Source organism: Diabrotica virgifera, chromosome 3, assembly GCF_917563875.1.
Source record: "Diabrotica virgifera virgifera chromosome 3, PGI_DIABVI_V3a".
In the NCBI taxonomy this organism is placed as follows: Eukaryota; Metazoa; Arthropoda; class Insecta; order Coleoptera; family Chrysomelidae; genus Diabrotica; species Diabrotica virgifera.
Window position 1 is genome coordinate 241,674,164 of NC_065445.1, and position 13,926 is coordinate 241,688,089.

Consider the following 13,926-nt stretch of genomic DNA (forward strand, 5'->3'; position numbering starts at 1 on the left):
TTCTCTACCATTTACAAGATAATAGAAAATAACAAAGTTATATCTGTAATTTGGAATATATTCAATAATTAAAATACTAACTGTTTTTTTGAAAAATGCTCAGACCCGTCGATTAGTATATCAAATTGTCATTTTTGACATATAATAATAATGTATACAGGGTGTCCCAATTTAGAGATATGACGTCATCGTTGATTTTCTTAAATGGCAACACTATCATTTTGATAGCTATTTTGATAGCGTGTGTAAAGTTATACACATCTGAAAAATTTCAAAATTTTATTCCCCACCATTTACAAGATAATAAAAAATAACAAAGTTATGAAGAACAAGAAGTAATCAAATAATAATTGAATTTATTTATTTCAATTAAGCAAATGCTCATAACGTTGCCCATTGACAATTTAACAATAATTGAGGGCAACATTATGAGTTTTTGCTTAATTTATTGAAATAATTAAATTCAATTATTAGTTGATTACTTCTTTTTCATAACTTTGTTATTTTTTATTATCATCTAAATGGTAGAGAATACAAATTTGAAATTTTGCAGTTGTGTATAACTTTACACACCCTATCAAAATAGCTATCAAAATGACAGTGTTGCCATTTAAGAAAATCAACGATGACGTCATATCTCTAAATTGGGACACCCTGTATACATTATTATTATATGTCAAAAAGGACAATTTGATATACTAATCGACGAGTCTAGCATTTTTCAAAAAAACAGTTAGTATTTTAATTATTGAATATATTCCAAATTACAGATATAACTTTGTTATTTTCTATTATCTTGTAAATGGTAGAGAATAAAAATTTGATATTTTGCAGTTATGTATAACTTTACAAACCCTATCAAATTAGCTATCAAAATGACAGTGTTGCCATTTAAGAAAATCGACGATGACGTCATATCTCTAAATTGGGACACCCTGTATACATTATTATTGAATGTCAAAAAGGACAATTTGAAATACTAATCGACGGGTCTGAGCATTTTCCAAAAAAACAATTAGTATTTGAGATATTGAATTTATTCCACTTTACAGACTCTCTCTGTATAGTATATTCATGTACAAGAAAAAAAGTTATGAGAAATTTCAAAAATAATCGTAAAAAATGTAAAAAATAATATTTTTTTATATTATATCATATATAATATATAATATATAATATATAATATATAATGTATAATATATAATATATAATATATAATATATAATATATAATATATAATATATAATATATAATATATAATATATAATATATAATATATAATATATAATATATAATATATAATATATTATATAATAATATTATTTTATTTTTATATTATATTTAAAAAAAATCGTTAAAAGTATAAAACCTTAAAAAACCATAATCTCTTTAAGAAAAGTCGTACAACGTTATATAGTAGACCATTTTAAACCATAATACCATATATAGTAAACCATATACCTAAAGTTACGTAGCAAAAAGTTACAGAAAAATATTTGCGAAATAACTAGGAAAATTGCCCAAAATTGCTGTGAGTGAATTACCTCTACTAAACAACATTTTAAAGAAGAAATATGTATCTAGGTTTTTTTTCTGTAAAGCAATGTCTATACCTATATCCTCGTGGACAAAAGTTATAGGACGAAAAACAAAATTTCTTTCTTTTGGGTTTCTTTGTGCTTTTTCTTTTGAATATATTTTTGTAAAAAAAGTATGATTGACTTTAAAAAGTGATATTTAGATAGGAAATTTAAGCAGGAACAATTATTATGTAGATACGTTTGTACCAAAAGTGCATAGAACTCACCCTAATGTAACTTGTGCCCAGGGACTAATTCACGTATTTCTCAAAAACGCACCCCTTTAAATGGTAGCACTCCGCGGTTTTTTCATATATACATGTCCATTGACCATATGAAATAATAAAACTCCGGTAACGTTGTAGTTCTTTTTAGCTATCTTATTTTGAATATAATCAATAGCCTAAAAATATTTACCATTTAATATGAACTTATTTTCTAAATAAAATTTCTAACGTGGGTATATGAATTAGATTATTTTTTTTTGCCAATATATAGTCCAATAATATATGTATAATCAAATCCTGAATTCAAGTTTACTTTCATATAATATATATTATCATGTCACTTACAACCTTCCATATCAGTAAGTATAGCTTTTATATTATAAATGAAGTGTTTAAATAATTTTTTCTTTAAAAATACATAATAATAAATTAGTACCCATACTTATTAGTAAGTAATAATTTTTCAATTTCAATACTCTATAATATGATTTGGTATTGTATTTAAAAAGGAAAAAATAAATATTCAAAATGTAGTGGTCGGAATTTTTACTTATGCGAGGATGGTTGCATTTTGATTTTGGCTCTCGGGATTTTGGGCGCCACCGAAATCTACCAAATCCTTTAACGAATTATTTAGATATGGATCGTTTGATTATATGTATCAGTATTATACGGTATGCGGCACAATAAACAGTACTGAAATGTGTATGCCTCAAATGTGTATGTGTCATGCGCCGAAACCTACTGAGTGGCTTCCGAACGTCATTATAATGTAAGTGAATGTCCATACGGAAAAGGTCGCGAACAAGATCCAAGCTTAGAATCAACAAGGGTTTCAGCAGGACGGGGCAACCTGTCACACGGCCAGGGAGTCTCTTCGAATACTGTCCGATCATTTTGGGGGATCCCCACTCACCAGACTTAACGCCACCTGATGCGTACATATGGGGAAAGCTGAAGGGGGTAGACCGATCCAGCATCTGACATTCCGGAATTGTGGACTAGAATTAAAGTTTCTTGTGCCAGAGGGTATCTTCAACATTTGTTTTGTCGGGAACGACATTATGAATAATGTTTGCAAGGCTGTATCATTTATACTGAATATATAAATAATCATAAACCTTTCAATATTCTTTTCAGTACCTCATCTTTATTTTACCGCATATTTTATAATCAGTGCACAGCGAGTTGCTGTGACTGTGTTGTGTACCCTTTGATTAAGAAGAAAGATACAAAATGAAAGCAGATAATATCCCTACAAGAAACTCTGCTAGCTACTTTCATATTCTCAACAAATTAACAACCGTATGGGTGTCTCAAATTTAACTAGGATTTCATCATAATTTCTCAGAAAAAATGTTCTTGATACATATGTATGGTCCTGTCCAATGTACTACACATATGCATTAAGTTATGTATGTCTTGTATTTTTTTCTGTTGTATTAAATGTTTAAACTATCAAATATGGTTTTTAGACACCTTTTAATAAAATAACAAGGAAGGAAAAAATGAAAAGCAAACTTGAACTTTTTATTTTTATATTTACTTATTCAAAAGTGTCAATGAAATTTAATAAAAAGATTGCTTCTGCTTGAAAGCAAACATGAGTTATTCGTATTTCATAAACGCATACCGGCATAACTATACATAATTCATCATCCCATCCTAATCATCATTAATTACCAGCCTACCATAGTATGTTAAATAGATTAACAGAAATTCTCATGGTAAAAAATAACTTCACGATAGAATTGAATATCATTAAGCAAATAGCAGTAATCAATGGATACAACGAATAAACAATCAACAAAATTTTAAACCAAGAATTTCATAAGAAAGCCCTAAAATTACTTTTTGCACCACCACAGGAACAATCCAATACCTTTTGTTCGACTACATATTCAGGTAAAAGACATACGAAGAAAGTACTAACACCATCTTTCAGAACAAACAATAATCTAATCGAATATATTAACAACAACAAAAAACAAAAGAAAAAGCACTTACACAGTGGTGTCTATAAACTGACATATTATTATGGTGTCTGCCCTAAAACTTACATCGGCCAAACTGGTAGAAACTTTAACAAACGTATATCAGAACACACAAGAATTTTAAATAATAGAAAAAGAAATGCTACTTACGCACTTCACCTTCTAGATAATATTCATTCTTTTAGCGATGAATTTCAAATTTTCCACATTCAAAATAAAGGCCGTAAGCTTTTTTTAATTAGAGAATAAGGAAATTAATTAATGAAAAAAATTCATATGTAACACTTAGTAAAAATACATCACTACTTGAGAAAAGCTATCTACCGAAACCGCTGACGTTAATATAAATTGTAATACATTTTGTGGAGAGGATAGAAAACAAAAGTTTTCAGCGGTTTCTTACACGGTAACATGTTTATACGGGTACACAATCCATTAATCTAAAAGAATTTAAGAAAAAAAGTAAAAATTGTGTTTACATTTCGAGAACGATGTATTTCAAGAACAATTTCTGAAGTGGAAATAGAAACGTCAAAATAAACGTATTTTATCTCAAATTGTAGTTAATTCTCTTTAAGCATAGTAAGTACACATTATTAAAATTTCACATGAGAATAACTTCCGACAATGTTAGTTTTATTGTGTTTTTTTTTTGTTTTGTAGGATAGGTAATGTACATACAAGAAATTTGCTTTTAAATACTGCACGTATTTAACATTTTTTTTGTTTAATATTAATGCAAACATTTTATCAGTTTACCTATTACCAATTTAACGCTATATATAAACTACTTTTTAACTGTGTACACAACTATTGAAGTAATTCTTCAGTATGAAAACTTTGCTAGCTCGAGTGTTGCTCTATGCTCTTATAATAATAAGTACATGTAAGTTTTATAATTTATTATTCCTTATGTACATCTGCTGCTGCTGAATAGTTTGCCACTCATTTTTACATTTATTTTGATTTATCTTTTGATTTATTTATTTACCATTTATTTTGATTTTTTAATTTTAATTAACATATTATCGGTCCATCACTGGTAACTTACGTCACTTTGGAGTAAAAAGTGCATTTGAACGAGGCCAAAATAAAAAAATAGCTACTAGATATGTATAGCTGTAAACTATCCAATTGCCGCAGATTGTACATTAGTTTCAAGTTTTTACTAATGGCATTGTGTCTATTGATTTTAAAGTAATGTAGCTGAGTTTGTTCATCACTAGATATCAATTGAGAGTTCAGTTGAAAAGGAGATGGTTTTTTCTAGCTCCAGACCTAGAAAGCCCATGGATTGTTTAACTATTCTTTTCCACTTTCTTTCTTTTTCTTGCTTTATTTTTTATAACTAGAGATTTTAATATCTTCTATATGCTTTTCGCCATCATTCTTTCACCTGGTTTTCGGCCTACCTTTCTTCTTCTTTTCTTCTCTTCCTCCCGTTAGTATTCTTTTGGGTAGTCTCGTATTTAGCACCCATTGAATATGCCCCAAGCATCTTACTTTTTGTAATTTTATGTTCCCTTATCTAGTTCTATATTTGGTGTGTTTATCCACATTATATTCCATAGCTTTCTTCCAAATATTTTCTGACGACATTTCTTTCTACACTTAAGTATGACTTGTTCGGATGTATTCATTATTTATGTTTCATTGGCACATAATGCTATAGGTCTTACTATTGTCTTATACAGTGATGAGCGCGCTAATAATCGGCAAAATAGCTCAAAAGATGGAAAACATATAGTCTAGGGCGCATCGGTTTTGATACGGACGTTGAGAGGTGACTCAAATTTTTTTGCAGAAATTGCTTGAAAATAAATCAAATAATAATATTTGAGTTATCCTCCCTCTCAAAAGGGTCCGGAACATTGTTTAAATAATCAAAATGTCAAAAATTGAAGGAAAAATTCGATTTTTTCTTCGTTTTTTGATTATTCACTATAAACTTTAAGAGTACTTTAAAAGTATTCATTTCCGAGTAAAGTTGTACTGACATAAAAGTTGCGTAATTAAATTTCCTATAACATAAAATTGGTTAAAAATTTAAAAAATAGTCACCCTAGTTGCAAAATAGCGATAATTGCGAAAAAAACCATACAAAAACAAGTATTCGCATTTTACGTTTTTCAACCATTTATGCTACACTTAGGACCTTCATATTTCACCCAGAAAAACTTTATGATACAGTAAAACAATACTGTAAATTTCATTAAGATCGGTTTAATAGATTCTGCAAAATAAATTTTGAAATCCAGCTTTCGCAATAAAAATCATTTTTTCAAAATGTTACAGGACTGAAAATAAAGCAGATAGCAAGTTGAATTTTTTTTTGCTTATAGAAGTGTACTGTATCTTTCATTTGCAATTTTCAAAATTAAAATCGATTAATTACCACGGCGTCAGAAAATTTTTGGTGTTCGATTCACACAAGTTGATTCCCACCAAAATTTCTTCTAACCTTTATCTAATATATTATGTTCTTACTCTATATTTTGTTGTATTTTAATATTTTAATTCCACAAAAATCAAACTAATTTTATTATTGTTTGTGAAATATTGTTTAAACAATTGCATATGTTTAAAAATAATAAACTTTTATTATTTAAGTTAAAATATATTAACAAAAAAAGTTTTTGCTAATAAAAGTGTTATTTCAAAATATAGAGTATGTGTTTTTATTTTGCAATAAACAATTTATTTATTTATATCGAAATGTAATAAAAATTAAAATGTATCAATCATTATCAAAGTCATTGGAATGCCCAATCAAAACAAACTATCCGCTGTCCTGCGCGTAGCACAAATAATTAAAGTTTATTTTAAAAAAATTCCTGACGCCGTGGTGTTAATCGATTTTAATTTTGCAAAATTGCAAATGAAAGGTACAGTACACTTCTATACGCAAAAAAATTTTCAACTTGCTATCTGCTTTATTTTCAGTCCTGTAACATTTTGAAAAAATGATTTTTTTTACGAAAGCTGGATTTCAAAATTTATTTTGCAAAATCTATTGAACCGATCTTAATGAAATATACAGTGTTATTTTACTGTATCATATAGTTTTTCACGGTGAAATATGAAGGTCCTAGGTGTAGCATAAATGGTTGAAAAACGTATAAGGCGAATACTTGTTTTTGTATGTTTTTTTCACAATTATTGTTATTTTGCAACAAGGGTGACTATTTTTTAAATTTTCAACCAATTTTATATTGTAGGAAATTTAATTACGCAACTTTTATGTCAGTACAACTTTTCTCGAAAATGAATAGTTTTAAAGTTATAATCAAAAAACGAAGAAAAAATCGAATTTTTCCTTCAATTTTTGACATTTTGATTATTTAAACAATGTTCCAGACCTTTTTGAGAGCGAGGATAACTCAAATATTATTATTTGATTTATTTTCAAGCAATTTCTGCAAAAAAAGTTGAGTCACCTCTCAACGTCCAAATGTACTAATATTTTTACAGATGCGGCTTGGTCTAATAATACATTGCGAAACAAAAAGAGATGAACCTAGTGTAGGTGGAAATTATCGTTATAAACGTCTAAAATAACATTAAATTATATAGTTTCCCACCTTTAGACGTATCAGATGAGTATGACAACTACTGTTACTGTGACAGTAGAATTTTATAAAATACTTCTGTCACAGACGTCTAAAGGTGGTAAACCATGTAGTATAATGTTAATTAACACGTTTATAACGCTAATTTCCTCCTCCACTAGTTTCATCTCTTTTTGTTTCGTAATGTATTATATTTTCTATCTTTTGAGCTATTCTGCCGGTTATTAGCGTGCTCATCACTGTATATCCTTATGTTAGGCTTTCTAAATATGTTTTTACTTCTTAATAACCTGTTTAGAGCAAAGATGCAACAGTTACCAGCCATAATGCTTGATTCTATTTCTTCCTTCATACTTGGTATCAGTGAGAACGTCGCTCTTAGGTACTGGAATCTTTATACTTCTTCAAATTCATATATTTTTCAAAAATGAATAACCATTTTCAATTTCGTTGCAAAACTAAAATACAGCCGGATCATATTCTAGTCCAATCAGAGAGTGCTGCAAGCACCTCTACCGGTTTCGAAACTTATTAATCTCTCATCAGGAGGCACATATGCTGCTCTCTCTGATCCAACCAAAACAAACCCAGGCGTGCAGTCACGGATTGCAACGAACGAAATGGCATAGATGCCCTAGCGGCAACTGCTAGCAAAAGACTAAGTTTTCAATCTAATGGCATATAAAACAACATAATATTACTCTGCATCCCACCAGATTGAAAACAATGGGAAACTTCTCTGGTTACACCTCTGAGGCTTCTACAATTTGCAAGCCGGATGCTGAGACTAAGAAAGATGACGGAATTTTACAATTTATAATTCGGGTCTCATCTGCTCAGCGCGGTAAAGTTCCAACGAGAATGGTTTCCTTCATACTCCAATCAGATTAAAAATATAAATAAAAAATGAATAACCATTTTTAATTTCGTTGCAAAACGAAAATACAGCCGCATCATATTCTAGTCCAATCAGAGAGTGCAGCCAGCACCTCTTCTTCTTCTTCTTGTAGTGCCTATCCGTTTCGGATGTTGGCGACCATCATGGCAATCTGTACTTTGCACACTGCTGCTCTGAAAAGATTTGTAGTGGTTGTGTTGAACCACGTACGTAGATTTTTCAGCCACGAAATTTTTCGCCTTCCTGGTCCTCGCTTTCCCTCTACTTTTCCCTGTAAGACCAGTTGCAGCAGTCCATATCTTTCACTGTTCCTCATGATGTGACCGAGGTATTCGATTTTGGCTGTTTTTATTCTGATTAACAGCTCTTTTTCTTTTTGCCTTCTCAGCAAAACACCCTCGTTAGTAATGTGGTCGGTATAAGATATCTTCAGGATTCGACGATAAAGCCACATCTCAAAAGCCTCAATTTTCTTGCAGGTGGCGTCTGTGAGAGTCCACGACTCAACTCCGTACAACAGTATAGGAAAGATATAACATCGTAGTAATCTGACTTTTCTGAGTATCGACAAATCATGACATTTGAACAACTTGGACATTTTTTGAAATGCAGATCTTGCTTTCTCTATCCTACATTTGACTTCTATAGAATGGTCCCAATTTTCATTGACGTTCGTACCAAGGTAGGTATATGTTTTTACTCTTTCTATTTGTTGACCATTCACACTGATTCGTCCAAATTGCTGTTTGTTCTTAGAGATAATCATACATTTTGTTTTCTTAGTGTTTAGTGAAAGTCCGTATCTCTGACTGACTTCCGCGATTCTGTTCATTAACTCCTGCAGGGCTTCAGAACTGTCAGCGAATACCACAGTGTCATCTGCGTATCTTATGTTATTGATACATTCTCCGTTAATTCGAATTCCAGCCTCAACATCATCCACTGCTTCTTGAAAGATTTCCTCAGAGTAGATGTTAAACAGCAGTGGGGATAGTATACATCCCTGACGGACCCCACGTTTGATTTTGATATCGTCGGATTCTCCTGCCTCTGACCGGATAGCGGATGTTTGATTCCAGTAGAGATTGCTGATAATCCTTAAATCACAGGTGTTAATTCCAATATAGGTTAATATCTCCATCAGCTTGTCGTGCTTTACTGTATCGAACGCTTTATGGTAATCAATGAAACATGCATAAATATCGCAATTTACGTCTCTACATCGTTGAAATAGCACTTGTATACTAAATAGAGCCTCTCTTGTACCCACTGCATTTCGAAAACCAAACTGTGTTCGGCTGATTTTTTCTTCGCACAGTCTATATATCCTTTGATGTATAATTTTTAGAAATAGTTTTAAAATATGGCTCATTAAGCTAATGGTTCGGAAATCACTGCAGGATATGGACTTTGTTTTCTTTGGTAAAGCAACAAACGTCGACTTCAACGTTGTTTTTGGTAGTACTCCGCTTAAATATATGTCGTTAAATATTTTGGTTAGGCGTTAAGTACAGTCGGTGTTAAATAATTTTATGAGTTCAGCATATGCATTGTCAGGTCCAGGAGCTTTGCCATCTTTTAGTTGTGATATTGCTCTTTCCACTTCATCTGATATGATTGGTAAGTGGTCATCACAAGTGTAGGATGGAGGTTGCTCGGATCTAGTATCATCAAAGAGTTCCTGTATGAATTTTGTCCATATGCTGATTTCTTGATTTCTGTCTGTGATGATATTCCCTCAAGCACCTCTACCGGTTTCGAAACTTATTAGTCTCTCATCAGGAAGCACATATGCTGCTTTCTCTGATCCAACTAAAACAAACCCCGGAGTGCAGTCACAGATTGCAACGAACGAAATGGCATAGATGCCCTAGCGGAAACTGCTAGCAAAAGACTAAGTTTTCAATCTAATGGCATATAAACCAATATAATGTTACTCTACATCCCACCAGACTGAAAACAATGGGAACTTCTCTGGTTACACCTCCTGGCTTGCAAATTGTAGAAGCCTCGGAGGTGTAACCAGAGAAGTTTCCCATTGTTTTTAGTCTGGTGGGATGTAGAGTAACATTATGTTGTTTTATATGCCACTAGATTGAAAACTTAGTCTTTTGCTAGAAGTTGCCTCTAGGGCATCTATGCCATTTCTTTCGTTGCAATCCGTGACTGCACGCCGGGGTTTGTTTTGGTTGTATCAGAGAGAGCAGCATATGTGCCTCCTGATGAGAGGCTAATAGGTTTCGAAACCGGTAGAGGTGCTTGCTGCACTCTCTGATTGGACTAGAATATAATGCAGCGTTATTTTCGTTTTGCTACGAAATTGAAAATGGTTATTCATTTTTGATTTATATGTTTACTCTGATTGGAGTACAAAGGGAACCATTCTCGTTGGAACTTTACCGCGCTGAGCATATGGGACGTGAATTATAAATTTTAAAATTCCCTCATCTTCCTTAGTCTCAGCATCCGTTATGGCTTACAAATTGTAGAAGCCTCGGAGGTGTAACCAGAGAAGTTTCTCATTGTTTTCACTCTGGTGGGATGTAGAGTAACATTACCTGTGTTGTTTTATATGTCATATATTTTTCTTCTGCGGTTAGTGTGTGGTATTGTTATTGTATATATTAGTCTCATCATCCGTTATGGCTTACAAATTGTAGAAGCGTCGGAGGTGTAACCAGAGAAGTTTCTCATTGTTTTCAGTCTGGTGGGATATAGAGTAACATTACCTATGTTGTTTTATATGTCATATATTTTTCTTCTGCGGTTAGTGTGTGGTATTGTTATTGTATATATTCTAGTTTTGTCCATTTCATATATTTGGTCTGTTCTTCGATTATGTATGTCCCTTTTTTTCTTCCTTTTACTTCTAGTGTTTTGAATTTCTGCTTTGGCGACAATTTCAAGCAGGATAACAAACAACAGTGATGGCAGTGGATCCACTTGTCGCACCTTTTCACTGACTTCAATCTTATTTCTTTCTTTTCCATTTATTTTAACCATATTCCCTGTTTTACTGCATTTTACTTTTATCATGCTTACCAATATTTCACTAATTCCCTTTTCACGTCGTGCCTTGTATGTTTCCTTCCGTTTTACTCCGTTAAAATCTTGTTTAAATTCGATGTATATGGAATCTCATTATAGTTTTTCCATATTCGTAGCTTTTTGTTTATATATTTTATGCAACAAAAAAATTTCATCTACTGTTCTCCGTCCTCTTTTGAATCCACATTTTAATTAGGTATAGTGGGGCTTTGGTCCGTTCTTTCGGTATGGTTCCTATATTTCTGTCAGCAATTTTTGCAAATATATAATATGCTTAATTAGTACTAATCTTCAATACTTAAACATTTCAGTTGTTACTTTATCATTTCCTGGGCTGGCATTTTTCTTTCGTTTCCATATTATTTCTTTTTCATTAGACGCTCTTTCCTCTGTTCGTTCTTGATCGGTATTCTCCTTCAGTTCTTTTTCTTCATATTCTGTTAGGGGTATTTGATTTAAAAGCTCTTAAAAGTACTCGTATTTTTTCTGTCAAATTTAGTATTTTTTCGCCAATTTCTAAACTTCAATTTTTGCTTTGTAAGGTTTTCTTTGGATCTCAGTTTTCTCATATTTCACTCCTTGCTCTTCTTCATTAAGTGCCATCTTCGCGAACCCAAAGGTTGGCAAGCATCATGGCTATTTTGACCTTCGAGGCAGCTGCTCTGAATAGTTGCCTTGAGCTGCAACCAAACTATTCTCTCAGGTTCCTCAACCCGGAATCGTGTCTCTTTCCTACACTTCTCCTATCCCCTATTTTTCCTTGAATTAAAAGTCTCGCAATGGTATACCTTTCGTCTCTCATCACATGTCAAAGATATTGCCATTCCTTTCTTTTATGGTGTTTTCAATTTTCCCCTCTCTGCCAATTCTCCTTAACACTTTACAGGGTTCCCGAAAATAATCGTTCCTTTTAGGTATGGATATAATACACAATATATAACAAAAAAAGTCCTATAACATAGTTAACCGTTTCCAAAAAAAATACATTGTTCTTCATATAACCGAACTTTAATTTTCATAAAATAAACTAATCTGACATCACTATACAAGAACTGTTTGTGACTAGGTAATTTACATCAGCAATGTAGGTCAGACAGTAGACACCTGCAAAATAGTTATACCACCCTATGTGTGAAAATCAAACCAAACCAGAATTTGTTTGTTTGTTGAGGAGGAAAACAGGGTTTAATGTAAATACTAAAGGCCCATTGGGCAACTATTCTTGAATTGTACTGTATCTATCTTTAGATTTTGTATTCATAGTTGCCAGATTTCAATTTGCATACCAAAATGTATTTTCGTTTTTTGGCCAAACGGTTGAGTTTAGAAAAAACTTTTATAAGACTTTTTTGCTCTACATGGTGCCTTCTACCTATACTTTTAAGGAACAAACTATTTCGGGGACTCCCCGTTTATTCGTGACTATCTACCCATGAAATCCTTAAAATTCTTCTAAATATCTACATTTCAAAAGCATTAAGTGGATTTATTGCATTTTGATTTAATGTCTATGATTTTGCTCCGTAGTAAAACACACTGTGTACATAACATTTAATTAGTCTTAATCTTAGGGCCAATGTCAAATCTTTTCTGCATAAAATCTTTTCCATTTCCACGAAATTGGCACGTGCTTTTTCAATTCTCACTCTTATTTCTGCAGTATAGTCGTTATTTTCTGTGATTACCGTTCCCAAGTATATTTTTTTACCCTCTCAATATGCTGGCCGCCTCCCGTTATAAGTTAATTATACAGGGTGTCCAGAAACTCTACCGACAAACGGATACAGGAGATTCCTTAGATAATTTTAAGACAATTTAACCTAATTCACTTAGTCCGAAAATGCTTCCTAAGGGAGCTAGAGCTATTTGAAGATGGCGTCTGGTAATTAGTTTTTCTTAAATACCTCCGGAACGCTTCTATTTAGAAAAACAAAAATTGGTATAAATATTTACCTTCTAGAGATAAATCGATTCCATCCATTGCAAATTTCTAGTACCGGTCATAGGCGTCCGTTTTGGGTAGGGTAACAGTTACTTTATCGCATAACTTTTTTGTCTTTAACTTTTAAGCATTTTTGACTCTGGATTAATAAATTGTGAGGTATTCTTGTACTAACAGGTAGTTGTTTTAAGTCGATAGAATACACCGTTTTCTAAAAAAATTTATTTGAAAATTTTTCGTTTTTTAAATAAAAAAAAAATTCCAAAAAAAAATATTTAGAAAAACGAAAACTTGTACGTTCAATTATATTCCAGAGATGAATCGATTTCATTAATTGCGAATTTCTAGCATCGGTCATATGCGTCGGTTTTGGGTAAGTCAACGTTTATTTTATCGCATAACTTTTTTGTCTTTAATTTTTAAGCATTTTTGACACTAGATTATTAAATTATGAGGTATTCTAGTAGTAAAAGTTTCTCTTGCTTTAAGTTAGTAAAATATACCTTTTTTTTCAAAATTTTGTTCAATTTTTTTTTTCAAATTCAAGAGACGAAAAATTTTTAAATCGATTTTTCTAGAAAACGGTGTGTCCTACCGACTTAAATCAACAGTACCTTTTAGTACTAGCATACCTCACAATTTAATAATCCAAAGTGAAAGATGCTTAA

At 31.8% G+C, this 13,926-nt stretch overlaps 1 protein-coding gene across 1 annotated transcript in view; it reads left to right on the forward strand.

Annotated features, from left to right (window-relative positions):
• Window positions 1-4,576: 4,576 nt before the first annotated feature.
• Window positions 4,577-13,926, forward strand: part of LOC114325854 (pancreatic lipase-related protein 3-like) — a 40,921-nt gene continuing 31,571 nt past the window's right edge. The window contains exon 1 of the mRNA XM_028273988.2: window positions 4,577-4,687. Coding sequence (XP_028129789.1) covers window positions 4,633-4,687 — 55 coding nt within the window. The 5' untranslated portion in view covers window positions 4,577-4,632. The remainder of the gene's footprint in view (window positions 4,688-13,926) is intronic.